General features: G+C 45.9%; 1 protein-coding gene across 1 annotated transcript in view; it reads right to left on the bottom strand.

The window, feature by feature from the left end:
* The window catches only part of sntb1 (syntrophin, basic 1), a 198,613-nt gene that overhangs the window by 37,579 nt on the left and 138,966 nt on the right, over positions 1 to 22,068 (bottom strand). The window contains exon 5 of the mRNA XM_070888787.1: positions 14,469 to 14,611. Within this exon, the coding sequence (XP_070744888.1) occupies positions 14,469 to 14,611 (143 nt within the window). The remainder of the gene's footprint in view (positions 1 to 14,468; positions 14,612 to 22,068) is intronic.

Below are 22,068 nucleotides of genomic sequence, written 5' to 3'. Positions count from 1 at the left end.
GGTCTGTGCTTAATGGGTGTTAGCTCTAGTTCAGTGAAAACTCGCTCACTTCTGAATCAGAAGGTAGTGGGCTCAAGTCCCGTTCCAGAGACTTGAGCACATAATCAAGGCTAACACTTCAGTGCTGTCCTTATGGATGAGATGTTAAACCAAGGCTCTGCCCTCCCGGGTGGATGTAAAAGATCCCATGGCACTATTTTAAAGAAGAGCAGGGAAGTTATCCCTGGTGTCCTGACCAGCATCACTAAAAAAACAGATTATCTGGTCATTATCACATTGCTGTTTGCGGTGTGCAAATTGGCTGCCTCGTTTCCCACATTACAACAGTGCCTACACTTCAAAAGTACTTCATTGGCTGTAAAGCACTTTGGGATGCTCTGAGATCGTAAAAGGTGCTGTATAAATGCAAGTTCTTTCATCCCTCTGTTTTTACAATAGTCCCAATGGCATAAGCTCAGGAGAGAGAATATAGATCAGGACAGGTTCCCACTTTTAATCCCTATCCAGTGACCGCAGCTGGAAAGTATGGGGGTAATTTGGATCTTTGTGTGATTGTGCAAAACAGATGATAGCGAATCAGCAGCCCATTTTACATCTCTCCCAATTCTTAATTACATTGACTTGATTGGAAATGATGTAAAACGGGCTGCTGACTTGCGATGATCCATTTTATACTAACGCACAAAGTCAAGATTATGCCTCAATGTATGTCTACATAGGGTGAGAACATGACTGGCTTCAGATGCCTCCATAGCTGATTACTTCACATATGAAGGACGGCCACTTGGGCAAAGTTCTAAAGGGTAACTGTCATGCATGGAACCCTTACCAATTGTGAATCAACCCATTCTGAAGCAGAGGGAGTAAATTGGGCATCAACCCTCCCATGGATACTGCTGTTCCAAGGCCAGTTTGGTGACACAGCAGCAGGCACCTTTGACTTCATGCTTCAGATGTGGTGCCCACACCAAGAGTGCATATTGGTAATCTGGACAGGCAGCAAAGTTTTGGATGAGCTCAAGTTTACAGAGGGTGCAAGGTGGGCAGCTGGCCAGGAGCACATTGTTACCTCCACTCTTGACTATTCCAAAGGCATGGATCAGGGTTTCAGCAGCAGATGGGCTTAGGCAGGGGTAAAAATGGGTGATGTTGGAGGTGAAATGAGAGAAAAACACCATTATGTTTGTAAATCACACACAAGCAGAATTCCGTCAACACTTCTCAGTATTCTTCGCAAGTTTCAGGCTTCTCTCGTGCAAATGAATTGGATCCCTGTAGATGTTTCAAAGAATATGTGATGAAGAGGAGCTGAATATTGACTACAGCCGCATAAAGAGCTCGGGAAACTATGGTCTAAGATGAGTATCATGTGTTATCTTCACTGCTATTATCTATCGAGAATGAATGAGCCATTTTACAAGTATTTGAACAGAATTTATAGGAAATGGAAACAGCCTGTAGTATTTACAGATCTTTATCGCAACGCATTTTTTAGTACAACGTATTATAACTGGCTGATGTGAAGTTCATGACATTCAAGGGTTATGGGGCTGTCTTGTATTTAAAGACTACTCTTTTCGTTTATTGAAACACACAATTAAAAATTTGTGTCTCATAATTAATTTAACTTTGCAAATTCATGTCTCATAATTTAACTTTGCAAATTCACATCAGCGTAGCTAACATCCAGACATCCGAGAGATTCCACAATTTAAATCCAGTCATAACATGGCTCATCATTGGCATTGTTAGTGTGACATGGGATTTTAAAAAAATTAATGTTTCAGTCACAGTACAAATTCTGCTAATTTCAAAGTCTGGCGTAGGTTCATTTTACAAGCTGAGCTCATTTGCGCTCATTGTCACCTTGACACATGTTACGGGAGTAAATAATACCAGAAACCATTTCCGAACCTCATTGCTTGGCAGTTTATACAGGGCTCTTTTTATTAAAAAAAAAAGCCAATGTCATTATAGTGCATTTACTTATTTGTTTAATGCTGTGATCTCTTACTAATTTTTTCACATTTCCCATCTTGTATCTGAATGAAGAGAGTGGACAGGCAATGTCAGCTGTGGCTCAGAAGGTTGTGGGTTCAAGTTGGTGAGAGGGGAGCGACCTGTCAAAAGCCCAGCGGGAGATCGAGAGCCAGCGGCAGTTGGTGAGAGGGGAGCGACCTGTCAAAAGCCCAGCGGGAGATCGAGAGCCAGCGGCAGTTGGTGAGAGGGGAGCGACCTGTCAAAAGCCCAGCGGGAGATCGAGAGCCAGCGGCAGTTGGTGAGAGGGGAGCGACCTGTCAAAAGCCCAGCGGGAGATCGAGCCAGCGGCAGTTGGTGAGAGGGGAGCGACCTGTCAAAAGCCCAGCGGGAGATCGAGAGCCAGCGGCAGTTGGTGAGAGGGGAGCGACCTGTCAAAAGCCCAGCGGGAGATCGAGAGCCAGCGGCAGTTGGTGAGAGGGGAGCGACCTGTCAAAAGCCCAGCGGGAGATCGAGAGCCAGCGGCAGTTGGTGAGAGGGGAGCGACCTGTCAAAAGCCCAGCGGGAGATCGAGAGCCAGCGGCAGTTGGTGAGAGGGGAGCGACCTGTCAAAAGCCCAGCGGGAGATCGAGAGCCAGCGGCAGTTGGTGAGAGGGGAGCGACCTGTCAAAAGCCCAGCGGGAGATCGAGAGCCAGCGGCAGTTGGTGAGAGGGGAGCGACCTGTCAAAAGCCCAGCGGGAGATCGAGCCAGCGGCAGTTGGTGAGAGGGGAGCGACCTGTCAAAAGCCCAGCGGGAGATCGAGAGCCAGCGGCAGTTGGTGAGAGGGGAGCGACCTGTCAAAAGCCCAGCGGGAGATCGAGAGCCAGCGGCAGTTGGTGAGAGGCGAGCGACCTGTCAAAAGCATACTGGTGCAGCTACAGCGGGAGAGAAAGCAAAATAGAAGTAGAAAGTAATCAAAAAGTGACGTCACAGCCAATGGGGTAAGTGATTGGCTGGTGATTGGTGAGTAGCTTTTCTTTTATTTTTTATATCAGTAAGTGAACTGTAACATTGTTATTACCAATTTAAGGGTATCTAAGGTTAAGACATGGCAGGAGAGCTCGGTCATGTGATATGCTCCTCCTGTACCATGTGGGAACTCGGGGACACTTCCGGTGTCCCTGACGACTACGTGTGTGGGAAGTGTATCCGCCTCGAGCTCTTGACGGTCCGCGTTGCGGAATTGGAGCTGAAGGTGGATTCACTCTGGAGCATCCACGATGCTGAGAATGACGTGAGTATCACGTGTAGTGAGTTGGTCTTACCGCAGGAGAAGGGTCCACAGCCAGATAGGGAATGGAAGACCAACAGGAAGAGCAGTGCAAGAAAGATAGTGCAGGAGTCCCCTGTGGTCATCCCCCTGCAAAACAGATACACTGCTTTGAGTACTGTTGGGGAGGATGACTCATCAGGGGAGGGCAGCAGCAGCCAAGTTCATGGCACCGTAGGTGGCTCTGCTGCAAAGGAGGGCAGGAAAAAGAGTGGGAGCGCGATAGTGATAGGGGATTCGATGGTGAGGGGAATAGATAGGCGTTTCTGCGGACGCAACCGAGACTCCAGGATGGTATGTTGCCTCCCTGGTGCAAGGGTCAAGGATGTCTCGGAGCGGGTGCAGGACATTCTGAAATGGGAGGGAGAACAGCCAGTTGTCGTGGTGCACATTGGTACCAACGACATAGGTAAAAAAAGGGATGAGGTCCTACGAAAAGAATTTAAGGAGCTAGGAGCTAAATTAAAAAGTAGGACCTCAAAAGTAGTAATCTCGGGATTGCTACCAGTGCCACGTGCTAGTCAGAGTAGGAATCGCAGGATAGCGCAGATGAATACATGGCTTGAGCAGTGGTGCAGCAGGGAGGGATTCAAATTCTTGGGGCATTGGAACCGGTTCTGGGGGAGGTGGGACCAGTACAAACCGGACGGTCTGCACCTGGGCAGGTCCGGAACCAATGTCCTAGGGGGAGTGTTTGCTAGTGCTGTTGGGGAGGAGTTAAACTAATATTGCAGGGGGATGGGAACCTATACAGGGAGACAGAGGGAGACAAAAAGGAGGCAAAAGCAAAAGACAGAGAGGAGATGAGGAAAAGTGGAGGGCAGAGAAAACCAAGGCAAAGAACAAAAAGGGCCACTGTACAGCAAAATTCTAAAAGGACAAAGGGTGTTAAAAAAACAAGCCTGAAGGCTTTGTGTCTTAATGCAAGGAGTATCCGCAATAAGGTGGATGAATTAATTGTGCAAATAGATGTTAACAAATATGATGTGATTGGGATTATGGAGACGTGGCTCCAGGATGATCAGGGCTGGGAACTCAACATCCAGGGGTATTCAACATTCAGGAAGGATAGAATAAAAGGAAAAGGAGGTGGGGTAGCATTGCTGGTTAAAGAGGAGATTAATGCAATAGTTAGGAAAGACATTAGCTTGGATGATGTGGAATCTATATGGGTAGAGCTGCAGAACACTAAAGGGCAAAAATCATTAGTGGGAGTTGTGTACAGACCTCCAAACAGTAGTAGTGATGTTGGGGAGGGCATCAAACAGGAAATTAGGAGTGCATGCAATAAAGGTGCAGCAGTTATAATGGGTGACTTTAATATGCACATAGATTGGGCTAGCCAAACTGGAAGCAATACGGTGGAGGAGGATTTCCTGGAATGCATAAGGGATGGTTTTCTAGACCAATATGTCGAGGAACCAACTAGGGGGGAGGCCATCTTAGACTGGGTGTTGTGTAATGAGAGAGGATTAATTAGCAATCTCATTGTGCGAGGCCCCTTGGGGAAGAGTGACCATAATATGGTGGAATTCTGCATTAGGATGGAGAATGAAACAGTTAATTCAGAGACCATGGTCCAGAACTTAAAGAAGGGTAACTTTGAAGGTATGAGGCATGAATTGGCTAAGATAGATTGGCTAATGATACTTAAGGGGTTGACTGTGGATGGGCAATGGCAGACATTTAGAGAACGCATGGATGAATTACAACAATTGTACATTCCTGTCTGGCGTAAAAATAAAAAAGGGAAGGTGGCTCAACCGTGGCTATCTAGGGAAATCAGGGATAGTATTAAAGCCAAGGAAGTGGCATACAAATTGGCCAGAAATAGCAGCGAACCTGGGGACTGGGAGAAATTTAGAACTCAGCAGAGGAGGACAAAGGGTTTGATTAGGGTAGGGAAAATGGAGTACGAGAAGAAGCTTGCAGGGAACATTAAGGCGGATTGCAAAAGTTTCTATAGGTATGTAAAGAGAAAGAGGTTAGTAAAGACAAACGTAGGTCCCCTGCAGTCAGAATCAGGGGAAGTCATAACGGGGAACAAAGAAATGGCAGACCAATTGAACAAGTACTTTGGTTCAGTATTCACTAAGGAGGACACAAACAACCTTCCGGATATAAAAGTGGTCAGAGGGTCTATTAAGGAGGAGGAACTGAGGGAAATCTTTATTAGTCGGGAAATTGTGTTGGGGAAATTGATGGGATTGAAGGCCGATAAATCCCCAGGGCCTGATGGACTGCATCCCAGAGTACTTAAGGAGGTGGCCTTGGAAATAGCGGATGCATTGACAGTCATTTTCCAACATTCCATTGACTCTGGATCAGTTCCTATCGAGTGGAGGGTAGCCAATGTAACCCCACTTTTTAAAAAAGGAGGGAGAGAGAAAGCAGGGAATTATAGACCGGTCAGCCTGACCTCAGTAGTGGGTAAAATGATGGAATCAATTATTAAGGATGTCATAGCAGCGCATTTGGAAAATGGTGACATGATAGGTCCAAGTCAGCATGGATTTGTAAAAGGGAGATCATGCTTGACAAATCTTCTGGAATTTTTTTGAGGATGTTTCCAATAAAGTGGACAAAGGAGTACCAGTTGATGTGGTATATTTGGACTTTCAGAAGGCTTTCGACAAGGTCCCACACAGGAGATTAATGTGCAAAGTTAAAGCACATGGGATTGGGGGTAGTGTGCTGACGTGGATTGAGAACTGGTTGTCAGACAGGAAGCAAAGAGTAGGAGTAAATGGGTACTTTTCGGAATGGCAGGCAGTGACTAGTGGGGTACCGCAGGGTTCTGTGCTGGGGCCCCAGCTGTTTACATTATACATTAATGATTTAGACGAAGGGATTAAATGTAGTATCTCCAAATTTGCGGATGACACTAAGTTGGGTGGCAGTGTGAGCTGCGAGGAGGATGCTATGAGGCTACAGAGTGACTTGGATAGGTTAGGTGAGTGGGCAAATGCGTGGCAAATGAAGTATAATGTGGATAAATGTGAGGTTATCCACTTTGGTGGTAAAAACAGAGAGACAGACTATTATCTGAATGGTGACAGATTAGGAAAAGGGAAGGTGCAACGAGACCTGGGTGTCATGGTACATCAGTCATTGAAGGTTGGCATGCAGGTACAGCAGGCGGTTAAGAAAGCAAATGGCATGTTGGCCTTCATAGCGAGGGGATTTGAGTACAGGGGCAGGGAGGTGTTGCTACAGTTGTACAGGGCCTTGGTGAGGCCACACCTGGAGTATTGTGTACAGTTTTGGTCTCCTAACTTGAGGAAGGACATACTTGCTGTTGAGGGAGTGCAGCGAAGATTCACCAGACTGATTCCCGGGATGGTGGGACTGACCTATCAAGAAAGACTGAATCAACTGGGCTTGTATTCACTGGAGTTCAGAAGAGTGAGAGGGGACCTCATAGAAACGTTTAAAATTCTGACGGGTTTGGACAGGTTGGATGCAGGAAGAATGTTCCCAATGTTGGGGAAGTCCAGAACCAGGGGTCACAGTCTAAGGATAAGGGGTAAGCCATTTAGGACCGAGATAAGGAGAAACTTCTTCACCCAGAGAGTGGTGAACCTGTGGAATTCTCTACCACGGGAAGTAGTTGAGGCCAATTCACTAAATATATTCAAAAGGGAGTTAGATGAAGTCCTTACTACTCGGGGGATCAAGGGGTATGGCGTGAAAGCAGGAAGTGGGTACTGAAGTTTCATGTTCAGCCATGAACTCATTGAATGGCGGTGCAGGCTAGAAGGGCTGAATGGCCTACTCCTGCACCTATTTTCTATGTTTCTATGTTTCTAAGTCCCACTCCAGAGATCGAACACAAAATCTAGGCTGACACTCCAGTGCCAGTTCTGAGGGATTGCTACACTGTTGGAGGTGCTATCTTTCAGATGAGATGTTAAACCAAGGACCCCTCTGCCCTCTCGGGTGGCCGCAAAAGATCCCACTACATTATTTAGAAGAGCCAATATTTATCCCTCAACCAACGTCAGTAAAACAGATGATCTGGTCTTTGGTTTTGAGAGATCCTGGGGTCATGAAAGGCACATTATGAACTCTGCTTCTCCCTCCTCGTTCAAGACACTTTGACTAAACTTTTGGTCACTAGTCCCAATATCTGTCAAATTTTGTCTGATTACACTCCTGTGAAGAGCCTTGGGATGTTTTATTATGTTAAAGTCGCTATATAAATGCAAGTTGTTGCTGAATGGTTTCCTGTGAATATTTGCTGTAATGTTTTATCACAGTGGTATAGGATCTATTACTACGGAGCCAGCACAGATTGGTTTTAAATGGCAATGTGGGCCACCCTCATCACACTAACACCGTGACACATCCAATCGTCATTTGTAGTATAGTCTTTAAAGTTTTTTCTTGGGTTGGGGGATTGCTGTTGACTTTGTCCCCCATCCCAACCCTGCACCAAAGAGCTGTGTCAGGGGGCAGTTCCCAGGCTGGCATCAGTCCTTCTGAAACCCCATAAAAGGTCAGATGTCCAGGATCAATTAACTTATGGTTGCCAGAGTTAAGCCTCTCAGTGAAACTAAAGGTCTCTTGGTGCCACCTTTTGCTTTAACCACCCCCTTACCCCCCCCCTCCTGCCGGCAGATCAGGGCTGCTGCTGATGCTCCCTTACAGGTGTAATCCACCCATCCCAAACCAAGGAATGATCCCATCCTTGGGACACTCAGGACAGAGTTGGTACCAGTATCTGCAGGCAGAGGAGCAGGACCCTGGGATTCTGGACTCAGTAGGGTGATTTTAACCCTACTCACTCAGCAGAAACCTGGTGGGTGGGCAGTTCAAATCACCCTGGCTCTTACCTGTCCGAAAGCCGCCATGATCGCAACATCTGCAATTTTAACCTGCTCTCCTGAGCAGGCAGTAAGGACACGTGCCCAGAGCCAACAGGGTCCTTTACATATGCATGTTGCAAACTGATGACATAATTGAGACCCAATTGTAATTTTGTCTCAGGACTGAGCGGGGAATCCAGTTAAAATTGGGGCCAATAGCTTCAAGACATTAGTTTGACTGGGAGGGGAGGATTTAACACTGCTGATTACAGGGAATTGTTACTGGGCTCCATAACAGAATGAGAGAATTCCTGATGGAAAAGCGCAAGTTATTTCTTTGGTGATTGCAATATACAAGGAAGGAATGAAGTGTTGGCCTCATCATGAAAGGTGTAGCTCTCCATGCCACGAGACTAGCTTTTTGTGCACTAATTACACTCTGAAAGGTTTCCTGAGAGAACTGAATGGAAGGTTGATCATTGCCAGGTGATTTTCTCCCATGACCCAGGCGTGACCCCAATCTCTACAACTTGCCATTGTTCTGTTGCTGACTCATTATCATAAAATCCCTTCCGCTGAAATGTAGGAAACAGCTTTAAGAATTAATATCTAGTTTCTTTTTATCTCGCTGTGGTAGTTTTTATGTTGTTGGGGAATAGGGCCCTACCTAAGTCTTAGTCTTCGGGCTGAAAGAATCACTTTAAAACATTCAGGATTGAAGGAGCCGTTATTTTACAAAATATAGTAGGGGATACAGATTGGTATTGACGTGGTATACAAAATGATTGAAAAATCAATGTTGTTTGCGTAATATTTACTTCAGAGTTTGCTTCCAGCACATTGGCTCTCGGTTTGTCAATGCCTCGATTTTAAAATTCTCTGATTTTAATCGCTCTACCATTGGTGGTCGTGCCGTCAGCTGCCAAGGTCCTAAGCTCTGGAACTCCCTCCCTAAACCTCTCTGCCTCTCTCTCCTCCTTTGAGATGCTCCTTAAAATCTACCTCTGTCCTACTATGTCCTTATGAGGCTTGGTGTCATTTTATTTGATAACACTTCTGTGAAGCGCCTTGGGATAATTTACTATATTAAAGGTGCTACATAAATACAAGTGGTTGTTGGGTTTGTTTGCGTGTCTTAGTGTTAGCCACTTGCCATCTTAGCCCCGTACTGCTGAGTTTGTGCTTGAAAGCAGAAAAGGAAATTATTGAACAATGCAAGTCCGGCAAGAAGAGAGAGACGACACATCTTCAAATGCTCATCTCTGGTTTAAGTGTCCGATGTGAAACTAACTTGTCAACCTTCCTTTTGTTTTGCACAGGCTATAGTATAACTACTAGGCAAAGATTTTAAACTTTTATCGTCCCCCCCCCCCTCCCCAACCACAACTTTTCTCTTTCTTCTTAAGATGTCAGCTCTTGGTTGGGTATAATCAGAGGTGGGAGTCTCAGATGCCTCGTCCCCAAGTAGCCATCCTTTGTGTGCATCAGGAGACCATTCATGCAGTTAAGGCAAATCTCTCAGTCTGTGTATATGAGACGACTCTTGCAGAATAAAAACGAAAGCAACAGAAGAATTTCAGAATCTTCTTAAAGATCACCAGTTCATAAGATATCCAGTAGAAGCTTCTTTACGCAGGGAGTGGTGGTGATGTGGAACTTGCTGCCACATGGAATGGTTGTGGCAAACAGCATTGATGCATATAATGGGAAGTTAGATGAGCACATGAGGGAGAAAGGAATAAGAATATGTTGATAGGATGAGATAAAGAGGGATGGGAGGAGACTCGGGCAGAGCGCATACACCAGCATGGACCGGTTGGGCCGAATGGCCTGTTTCTGTGCTATTAAATCTCCTGTGGTGTGCTCAAAGATCAAAGGACAAGGAGTGAATGGGTGTGATTCCCAGAGACGAGCGAGATGTTTGACTATTGCACTTACTAAATTCAGAGACAGTAAATCAGAAATTTATGAGAGAAAAATAAAAGGCACAACCTTGACTCTCAGGCGAGAGTGCTACCCACTGAGCCACGGCTGACACATAAGGTCGCAGATGTGGCAGTATTTTCACTCTGCCGCACTGAGTAGTTCCCAGCGATTTTTAGCCCCTTTAAGTTGCCAGTTCCTGTTAATCCTCAAATCTCCAATACAGGGCTGAATCATGTCTTTCTATTTACGCACCCAACCACGAGGTGGCACGTCTGCCTGTTTAAAATGTTAACCCATGAATGAATCATGGCAATTACGACTACTAATACAACAACAATTTGCACTTAAAATTAGCACCTTTAACATAGTACAAATGTCTCAAAGTGCTTCAGAGGCCTAATAAAAACACATTCCAAGCCAAAGAAGGGGCTATTAGGACCCAAAGCTTGTTAGAGGTGGGTTTTAAGGAAGGTCAAAAAGGAGGAGAGGAAAGTGAAGAGTTTTAGGGAGGGGATTCCAGAGCTTAGAATCCAGGCAGCTAAAGGCATAGCCGCCAATGGTGGGTAGAAGGGAAGGAGGAATGCGCAAGAGTCATAGGAATGGAAAGTTCGGAGGGGCATTGTAGGGCTGGAGGAGGTTACGGAGATGAGGGGCAAGGTCATAGAAGGATTTAAACAGGAGGATAGAAACATAGAAAATAGAAGGAGTAGGCCATTCGGCCCTTCTAGCCTGCACCGCCATTCAATGAGTTCATGGCTGAACATGCAACTTCAGTACCCCATTCCTGCTTTCTCGCCATACCCCTTGATCCCCCAGTAGTAAGGACTTCATCTAACTCCTTTTTGAATATATTTAGTGAATTGGCCTCAACAACTTTCTGTGGTAGAGAATTCCACAGGTTCACCACTCTCTGGGTGAAGAAGTTTCTCCTTATCTCGGTCCGTAATGGCTTACCCCTTATCCTTAGACTGACCTCTGGTTCTGGACTTCCCCAACATTGGGAACATTCTTCCTGCATCTAACCTGTCTAAACCCATCAGATTTTTAAACGTTTCTATGAGGTCCCCTCTCATTCTTCTGAACTCCAGTGAATACAAGCCCAGTTGATCCAGTCTTTCTTGATATGTCAGTCCCACCATCCCGGGAATCAGTCTGGTGAACCTTCGCTGCACTCCCTCAATAGCAAGAATGTCCTTCCTCAGGTTAGGAGACCAAAACTGTACACAATACTCCAGGTGTGGCCTCACCAATGCCCTGTACAACTGTAGCAACACCTCCCTGCCCCTGTACTCAAATCCCCTCGCTATGAAGGCCAACATGCCATTTGCTTTCTTAACCGCCTGCTGTACCTGCATGCCAACCTTCAATGACTGATGTACCATGACACCCAGGTCTCGTTGCACCTCCCCTTTTCCTAATCTGTCACCATTCAGATAATAGTCTGTCTCTCTGTTTTTACCACCAAAGTGGATAACCTCACATTTATCCACATTATACTTTATTGGCCATGCATTTGCCCACTCACCTAACCTATCCAAGTCGCTCTGCAGCCTCATAGCATCCTCCTCGCAGCTCACACTGCCACCCAACTTGGTGTCATCCGCAAATTTGGAGATACTACATTTAATCCCCTCGTCTAAATCATTAATGTACAATGTAAACAGCTGTGGCCCCAGCACAGAACCTTGCGGTACCCCACTCGTCACCGCCTGCCATTCTGAAAAGTCCCCATTTACTCCTACTCTTTGCTTCCTGTCTGACAACCAGTTCTCAATCCATGTCAGCACACTACCCCCAATCCCATGTGCTTTAACTTTGCACATTAATCTCTTGTGTGGGACCTTGTCGAAAGCCTTCTGAAAGTCCAAATATACTACATCAACTGGTTCTCCCTTGTCCACTCTACTGGAAACATCCTCAAAAAATTCCAGAAGATTTGTCAAGCATGATTTCCCTTTCACAAATCCATGCTGACTTGGACCTATCATGTCACCTCTTTCCAAATGCACTGCTATGACATCCTTAATAATTGATTCCATCATCTTACCCACTACTGCTGTCAGGCTGACCGGTCTATAATTCCCTGTTTTCTCTCTCCCTCCTTTTTTAAAAAGTGAGGTTACATTGGCTACCCTCCACTCGATAGGAACTGATCCAGAGTCAATGGAATGTTGAAAAATGACTGTCAATGCATCCGCTATTTCCAAGGCCACCTCCTTAAGTACTCTGGGATGCAGTCCATCAGGCCCTGGGGATTTATTGGCCTTCAATTCCATCAATTTCCCCAACACAATTTCCCGACTAATAAGGATTTCCCTTAGTTCCTCCTTCTTACTCGACCCTCTGACCCCTTTTATATCCGGAAGGTTGTTAGTGTCCTCCTTAGTGAATACCGAACTAAAGTACTTGTTCAATTGGTCCGCCATTTCTTTGTTCCCCGTTATGACTTCCCCTGATTCTGACTGCAGGGGACCTACGTTTGTCTTTACAAACCTTTTTCTCTTTACATATCTATAGAAACTTTTGCAATCCGTCTTAATGTTCCCTGCAAGCTTCTTCTCGTACTCCATTTTCCCTGCCCTAATCAAACTCTTTGTCCTCCTCTGCTGAGTTTTAAATTTCTCCCAGTCTCCGGGTTCGCTGCTATTTCTGGCCAATTTGTATGCCACTTCCTTGGCTTTAATACTATCTCTGATTTCCCTTGATAGCCACGGTTGAGCCACCTTCCCTTTTTTATTTTTACGCCAGACAGGAATGTACAATTGTTGTAGTTCATCCATGCGATCTCTAAATGTCTGCCATTGCCCATCCACAGTCAACCCCTTAAGTATCATTCGCCAATCTATCCTAGCCAATTCACGCCTCATACCTTCAAAGTTAGCCTTTAAGTTCTGGACCATGGTCTCTGAATTAACTGTTTCATTCTCCATCCTAATGCAGAATTCCACCATATTATGGTCACTCTTCCCCAAGGGGCCTCGCACAACGAGATTGCTAATTAATCCTCTCTCATTACACAACACCCAGTCTAAGATGGCCTCCCCCCTAGTTGGTTCCTCGACATATTGGTCTAGAAAACCATCCCTTATGCACTCCAGGAAATCCTCCTCCACCGTATTGCTTCCAGTTTGGTTAGCCCAATCTATGTGCATATTAAAGTCACCCATTATAACTGCTGCACCCTTATTGCATGCACCCCTAATTTCCTGTTTGATGCCCTCCCCAACATCACTACTACTGTTTGGAGGTCTGTACACAACTCCCACTAATGTTTTTTGCCCTTTGGTGTTCTGCAGCTCTACCCATATAGATTCCACATCATCCAAGCTAATGTTCTTCCTAACTATTGCATTAATCTCCTCTTTAACCAGCAATGTTACCCCACCTCCTTTTATTTTTATTCTATCCTTCCTGAATGTTGAAAACCCCTGGATGTTGAGTTCCCAGCCCTAATCATCCTGGAGCCACGTCTCCTTAATCCCAATCACATCATATTTGTTAACATCTATTTGCAGTTAATTCATCCACCTTATTACGGATACTCCTTGCATTAAGACACAAAGCCTTCAGGCTTGTTTTTTTAACACCCTTTGTCCTTTTAGAATTTTGCTGTACAGTGGCCCTTTTTGTTCTTTGCCTTGGGTTTCTCTGCCCTCCACTTTTCCTCATCTCCTTTCTGTCTTTTGCTTTTGTCTCCTTTTTGTTTCCCTCTGTCTCCCTGCATTGGTTCCCATCCCCCTGCCATATTAGTTTAACTCCTCCCCAACAGTACTAGCAAACACTCCCCCTAGGACATTGATTCCGGTCCTGCCCAGGTGCAGACCGTCTGGTTTGTACTGGTCCCATCTCCCCCAGAACCGGTTCCAATGCCCCAGGAATTTGAATCCCTCCCTGCTGCACCACTGCTGAAGCCATGTATTCATCTGCGATTCCTACTCTGACTAGCACGTGGATGGGAATATTCAAATTTGTGTCATTGGAAGATCATCCTGTGGGTACTACACTTTGCAGCCATGGTGTGTCAGTAGTTATCTAGAGACTATCCCCTGAGTAACCCAGGACAAGACAATCCCACTTTGGTACTGGTTTGCAGGCTGAATTCGGATGCCATTGGGGGTCAGGGTTATACTAACAAAGACACATGGAATTTACTGGAGCTATTTATATCAGTGATGAATTACATGCTACAATGCAAACTTCAGATCCACTTTGATCTCGGGTTGAACTCAATCATTTCATACCATTTCTTCAGGGGATGCGATCTAGTAAATACACCAGGCTGCAGCTGTAATATGAAGATGGCTAATCATGTATGGCACAAAATCTTACAGATGCTGTTGAATTAAAGTCATACTGATAAGCTGAGAAAATCCCTTGAGAAGTTTCTGTTGGTAAACTGAAGAAATTGTTTATATATTTCTTTTAAAGTTCATAGCCTCTCCTTACCTGGTAGCGAGCAATGGGTAGGTGTGAGCTGGACTGAACCATGATTCTTTCATGCGAGGCATGCTGGGATACATCAGCATGTCCTTTTCAGTGAGTACAACCAGAACAGGCTTCCATGGTTTCCTGTCATTTTCTCCCATTGTCTGAATCAAGAGGGAAATGGAGAGCGTTAAGGAGTTGCCGATCCCAACATCAAATAACAACTTGCATTTATATAGCACCTTTAACATAGTAAAATGTCCCAAGGTGCATCATAGGATTGTTATCAAACAAAATTTGACACTGAACCATATAATGAGATATTAGGACAAAAGCTTCGTCAGATAGGTTTTAAGGTACATCTTGTAGGAGGAGAGAGGGGTGGATATGTTGTACAGATGGAGGTCTGTCTTCATGATGCTTTCCCTGCTTTGTTAAAATCCACTTATCAAAAATAAGCAACAAAAACATATTAGCAGATCAAATACCGACTGAAAACAGTGAGGATTTTATCTGCTGTCACCATTTTGCAGAACTAACTTGAAGGAGGGTCTTAAAGGAGGAGAGAGATGGAGAGGTTTAGGGAGGGAATGCCAGAGCTTAGGGCCTTGGCAGCTGAAGGCACAGCTGCCAATGGAGGGTGGAAGGGAATCGGGGATATGCAAGAGGCCAGAATTGGAGGAGCACCGAGATCTCGGAAGGTTGTAGGGTTGGAACTCACACCAGGCTTTTTATCAGACCTGGATGCATGTTAAATAATGGCTCCACTTTCAGGAACCAGATAGCGAGCCATTTTGGTAACTACTTTTTTTTGTCACCATCTTTTTTTCTGCACTCCAAAATCATGAAAGTTGCAAGGCATTTGCAGAAGCAGCACAATCCTTTGGTGTGAATTTGCATGTCATCCATTTAATTATGGTGCTGCCACTGACAGCCCAATTCTAGTGGCTGATCTCCAAGGTACTGGCTTGCTGCCTCTGGAGTGCTGCCCCACTAACCCAACTGAAGAGGTATTCTTCAGAACTCCTGGAGACTGCGTTGCATGAGCAGAGATTTAAAAACCATCTCTGCCAGCGCTGGGAGATATTGTTTGAAAGAAAGACCTTACATTTATATAGTGCCTTTCACAACCTCAAGATGTTCCAAAGCACTTTACAGCCAATGAAGTACTTTTTTTGAAATGTAGTCACTGTTATAATGTAGGAAATGCGGCAGCCAATTCGCCTACAGCAAAATCCCACAAACAGCAATGAGATAACTCCCCTGCCATGGCATCGTTTACGTCTACCTGAGAGGGCAGAGGGGGCCTCGGTTTATGATCTCATCCAAACGATGCCACCACCGACAGCGCAACGTTCCCTCCTGCACTTCAAAATGTTGTCCCAAAATGTTCTTAGCTCCCCCAACCAAAATTTTAAATGCAAGTTTGGCATCATGCTGAAAAAAAAACCCTTTACTCTGACTTTAATTTTGCGCCAATTCATAGGTCAACAAACAAGACGAACACAAATCGGTATCTTACAATCAGCTCACACTGACTTCTATCTAACTTTGCAACTTGAGCTGAATTTCAATTATTCTGTCTGCTCTCCAATACGTGCACACAAACACGTAGAGAGATGTGGAAATCTCCTGTTCACAACATACTTCATATCTTATTTCTAACCTGTGGTCTCTTATAATGGTGGGGGGGTTGGGTCAGTGTGAGGGGCAGAGCGGGAGTCTCAAAAAATCTGGGGCTGCTGTCTGAAGCCTTAGCAACTGGGCAGCACCGCCTTTCCCATTCTCGACCCTTTGGCAGGGCTCCACAGTGGTGTAGGTGGCCACCATTTTGATGGAAATGCAATAACCACCAGCCAACTCCAGATACTTGGATAAGCTTGCAGATATTTGGGAGCCATAATGTTATGTATGTAAACCTGTAAATACCATGTCTAACCACCAGAGGGCTTATCCCCTGGAGTCCCAAGGGATCCCACAATCCCTTGGGTGCACCTAAATATAAGGAGGCCTCACAGGCTGGAGAGGCACTCTGAGATCTGTAATAAAGGACTACGCTCACTCCTTACTTTGAGCTTGCAGTATCTATTCTGACTCTTTATTCAAGACATAACAACTGGCGACGAGATACAAATGACGAACCCCACCGCAACAATGCAGAGAACCGTGGGCATCCTGGAGAAATTTTAGGAGGGAGATGGTTGGGAAACCTTAGTATAGCGACTTGGCCAATACTTTGTGGCCAACAAGCTGGAAGGAGAAGCGAACGCTGCCAACTGAAGGATGATCCTCCTCACCGTTTGACGGGGCACCAATGTCTGGCCTCATGATAAATCTGCTCGCTCCAGCGAAACCCACAGACAAGTCGTGCGATGAGTTGTGCACACTGGTCCGGGAGCATCTAAACCCGAAGGAAAGCATTCTGAGGGCGAGGTATCGGTTCTACACGTACAAGAGGTCTGAAGACCAGGAAGTGGTGAGCTACGTTGCCGAGCTAAGGCGTCTTGCAGGACATTGCGAATTTGAAGGACACTTGGGGCACATGCTCAGGAACTTCTTTATACTTAGCATTGGCCATGAAGTAATACTTCGCAAACTTTTGACTGCAGAGACCAACCTTGAGTAAAACCATAGTGATAGCCCAGGCGTTTATCGCCACCATTGACAATACCAAACAAATTTCTCAGCACATGAGCGCTGCTGCAAGTACTGTGAACAAAGTAACGTTGTTTTCGAATCGAAATGTATATGGCAGGTCTTGCACGCCTGCAGCTGCACGTCCACAGATGACCTGAGTCCACCATCAAGGGTGGTGAATACAAGGCCATTAACACCTTGTTGGCGCTGTGGGGGTGATCATCGTTTCCATTCATGCTGCTTCAAACGATACGTTTGCAAGGGCTGTGGAACAATGGGACCACCTCCACCATAGTGCAGGCGAACTGCAAACCCTGCTAAACCTGCAAACCACCATGTTGCAGAGGTGGACAGATCCACAGTCGATCACGATGAACCAGAGCCTTAGACAGAGGAGGCAGAGGTATATGGGGTGCACACATTTACCACAAAGTGTCCCCCGATAATGCTGAAGGTTGAATTAAATGGACTCCTGGTGTCCATGGAGCTGGACACGGGCGCGAGCCAGTCCATAATGAGCAAAAAGACTTTCGATAAATTGTGGTGCAGCAAGGCCTCAAGGCCAGTCCTGACTCCCATTCATACTAAACTGAGAACGTACACAAAGGAACTGATTCCCGTAATCGGCAGTGCTACCGTAAAGGTCTCCTACGATGGAGCGGTGTACGAGTTACCACTCTGGGTGGTACTGGGCGATGGCCCCATGCTGTTAGGCAGAAGCTGGCTGGGAAAGATACGCTGGAACTGGGACGACGTCCGAGCGCTTTTGTCCATCGACGACACCTCGTGCCCAGGTTCTAAACAAGTTCCCCTCGCTGTTCGAACCAGGCATCGGGAAGTTCCAAGGAGCAAAAGTGCAGATCCATTTGATTCCAGGGGCGCGATCCATCCATCACAAGGCGAGAGCGGTATCTTCTGTGATGAGAGAGAGGGTGGAGATCGAGCTGGACAGACTGCAACGAGAAGGCATCTTTTCGACGATCGAAATCAGTGAGTGGGCCAGTCCGATTGTTCCAGTCCTCAAAGGAGATGGCACTGTCAGAATCTGGTGATTATAAAGTAACTATCAATCATTTCTCACTGCAGGATCAATACCCGCGACCAAAGACAGATGACCTATTTGCGACGCTGGCGGGAGGGAAAACGTTCACTAAGCTGGACTTAACCTCGGCCTACATGACGCAGGAGGTGGAGGAATCATCGAAAGACCTCCCCTGCATCAACACGCACAAAGATCTCTTCATTTACAACAGATGCCCGTTTGGGATTCGATCGGCCGCGGCAATATTCCAGAGGAACATGGAAAGCTTGCTGAAGTCAGGCCTGCGCACCGTGGTCTTCCAGGATGACATCTTGTTTACAGGTCAGGACACCGTCGAGCACCTGTAGAACCTAGAGGAGATTTTTAATCGACTTAATCGTGTAGGGCTCCGGCTAAAACACTCTAAGTGCGTTTTCCTGGCGCCTGAAATGGAGTTCTTGGGGAGAAGAATCGCGGCGGACGGCATCAGGCCCACCGATTCGAAGACGGAGGCAATCAAGAACACACAGCGAGACCACAGAACGTGATGGAGCTGCGGTCGTTTCTAGGACTCCTGAACTATTTTGGTAACTTCTTACCGGGTCTTGGCACATTGTTAGAACCCCTGCACTCTACTGCGTAAAGGAGATAAATTGGTATGGGGTAAAAGCCAAGAAAATGCTTATAAGAAAGCTAGGAAGCTGTTATGTTCAAACAAATTGCTTGTTTTGTACGATCCATGTAAACGTTTGGTCCTAGCATGTGATGCGTGTTCGTACGGGGTCAGGTGTGTATTGCAACAAGCTAATGAATTTGGGAAATTGCAACCGGTTGCTTATGCATCCAGAAGTCTGTCCAAGGCCGAGAGGGCCTACAGTATGATCGAAAAAGAATCTTTAGCCTGTGTTTACGGGGTAAAGAAAATGCATCAATATCTGTTCAGGCTCAAATTTGAATTGGAAACCGACCATAAGCCGCTTATGTCCCTCTTTTCTGAAACCAAGGGGATAAATACGAATGCGTCGGCCCGCATCCAGAGATGGGCGCTCACGTTGTCTACATACAACTACGCCATCCACCACAGGCCAGGCACAGAAAACTGTGCCGATACTCTCAGTAGGCTGCCATTGCCCACCACGGGTGGAGATGGCACAGCCCGCAGATTTAGTTATGGTAATGGAAGCATTTGAGAGTGAGCAATCACCTGTTACCACCCGACAGATTAGAACCTGGACGAGCCAGGACCCCTTACTGTCCTTAGTAAAAAAACTGTGTGCTCCATGGGAGTTGATCTAGTGTCCCGTTAGAGATGCAGGAGGAAATAAAGCTGTTTAGCGGCGCAAAGATGAAATGTCTACACAGGCAGACTACCTCTTATGGGGTAATTGGGTAGTGGTGCCAAAAAAGGGCAGGGACACTTTCATCAGTGATCTCCACAGCACCCACCCAGGCATCGTAATGATGAAAGCGATAGCCAGATCCCACGTGTGGTGGCCCGGTATCGCTGCAGACTTAGAGTCCTGCGTGCACAAATGTAATACATGTTCAGTTAATCAATGCACCCAGGGAGGCGCCACTAAGTCCTGGCCCTCCAAACCATGGTCCAGGATCCATGTCGACTATGCAGGCCCATTCTTGGGGAAAAATGTTCTTAGTGATTGTAGATACGCACTCCAAATGGATTGAATGCATGATAATGTCGGCAAGCACGTCCGCTGCCACCATTGAAAGCCTACGGGCCATGTTTGCCACGCACGGCCTGCCTGATTTTGTAAGTGACAATGGGCCGTGCTTTACCAGTGCCGAGTTCAAGGAGCTCCTGACCCGCAATGGGATCAAACCTGTCACATCTGCCCCGTTTAAGCCAGCCTCTAACGATCAGTTCAAACAATCAAGCAGAGCTTGAAAAGGGTAACTGAAGGCTCACTGCTAACTCGCTTATCCCGAGTCCTGCTTAGTTACCGCTGAAGACCCCACTCACTCACTGGGGTCCCTCCCACTGAACTCATGAAAAGGGCACTTAAGACAAGGCTCTCGTTAGTATATCCTGATCTACACGAACATGTAGAGAGCAGGCGGCTTTAACAGAATACATATGATCGCACAAATGTGATATGCAATGTTGAGATAAATGACCCTGTATTTGTGTTGAACTATGGACAAGGTCCCAAGTGGTTTCCTGGCACTGTTTTGGCCAAAGAGGGGAGTAGGGTGTTTGTGGTCAAACTCTCAACTGGACTCACCTGCAGGAAACACTTGGACCAAACTAAGCTCAGATTTATGGACTATCTAGAATAACCCACAATAGACTCCATCTTTTTCGACCCTCCAACACACACACAAGTGGCAACTGACCCAGCGGTTGACCACGAAGCAGAACCCATCACCCGCAGCAGCGCAGCAGGACTCGCCATCCCCAGCAAGGCCCAACAAACGACTCACCAAAACTAACATTTGCACTGAGACGATCAACCAGGGAAAGGAAGGCCCCAGATCGACTCACATTGCAAATAGTTACACTATTGACCTGGGGGCGGGAGTGTTGTTATGTATGTAAACCTGTAAATACCATGTCTAATCACCAGAGGGCTTATCCCCTGGAGTCCCAAGGGATCCCACAATCCCTTGGGAGCACCTGTATATAAGGATTCCTCACAGGCTGGAGAGCCACTGAGATCTGTAATAAAGGACTACGGTCACACCTTACTTTGAGCTTGCAGTATCTAGTCTGACTCTTTATTCAAGGCATAACACATAATATAACCTGGTTGGCAAGAACACTGAAATCTCTTCATGTGGTATTTCTAATACTTCACAGGAATCACAGAGCAAGGAACCGCAGGAGGGAACCAATCCTCCAAGCTTTGAAATCAAGAAACCTCAGTCAGGAGCCGCCATTATCTCAGAGAGATCATGAGAGATGGACTGCCCAAAGTTCCATTGAATTAAAGGGCCACACTTCAGACGATATGGCTTACGATTGATGAATAATTACTGGAGGACTCTTAAAAGGGCGACTTGAAGAAAAATGTAAGCTAAAAATAAACAAAAAGAAAATTGTTATGCCTGGAAATTGAAAATTCTACTCCTTGCCTGCCGGGAGATAAGAGTGGAATATCGGCACATCCAATTTGTAGTTTTCCCAATTTTGTGCCTGCTGAAACCAATATATAGAAAATCGGAAATGGTGTTTGCCGAACTCTACTCGAAAATCTCCGATCTGTGCTTCCCTTCCCTCGACAGGCGAGACTTCGCACCATAAGCGGAGTCCTGCAATTTCAGGGCTAACTTCTCTTTTTTGAAAGGGAGGAAACTATAATATTGGTAGAATTAGAAGCCACACTTGTACTGTTGTTGGTGTTTTAAGCTAATTGCCTGGAATATAGGAAAGGTTATACCATCTGTTAATGACATAACTCTATTCTATAAATAATTTTTGGTTTGTGAAGCTTTACTCAGAAATAAAGGGACATCATAGAATCATGCAGCACAGAAGGAGGCCATTCGGTCCATCGTTCCTGTGCCGCCTCTTTGAAAGAGCTGTCCAATTAGTCCCACAGCCCTGCAAATTTCTCCTTTTCAAGTATGTATCTACTTCCTTTTTGAAAGTTACTATTGAATCTGCTTCCACCGCCCGTTCAGACAGTACATTCCAGATCATAACAACTTGCTGCGTAAAGGAATTCTCCTCATCCCCATAAATGCAGCTTTATATATGTTCTGCATTTCAATATTTCCATTGGACATCTGAGAATGAGAATCATTTTCCAATGAGGATACTCATGTGGTGCAATATGTTCAAAAGCAGATCTACCGGTGGAACTCAAAATTCTGGCCAAACCACAGGTGGTTAACAAACCACAAGTTCTTTGCACAGTTACTGGCTTTCTCCAGCAACTATTTGTCCGAGGAACCAATAAGAACACTTCATTATTGCTCAAATGGACCGTTCTCTGGAGACGG

Source organism: Pristiophorus japonicus, chromosome 1, assembly GCF_044704955.1.
Source record: "Pristiophorus japonicus isolate sPriJap1 chromosome 1, sPriJap1.hap1, whole genome shotgun sequence".
Taxonomy (NCBI): domain Eukaryota; kingdom Metazoa; phylum Chordata; class Chondrichthyes; family Pristiophoridae; genus Pristiophorus; species Pristiophorus japonicus.
Note: the sequence above shows the minus strand (reverse complement) of the source record. Positions and strands in the feature narration are given on the sequence as shown.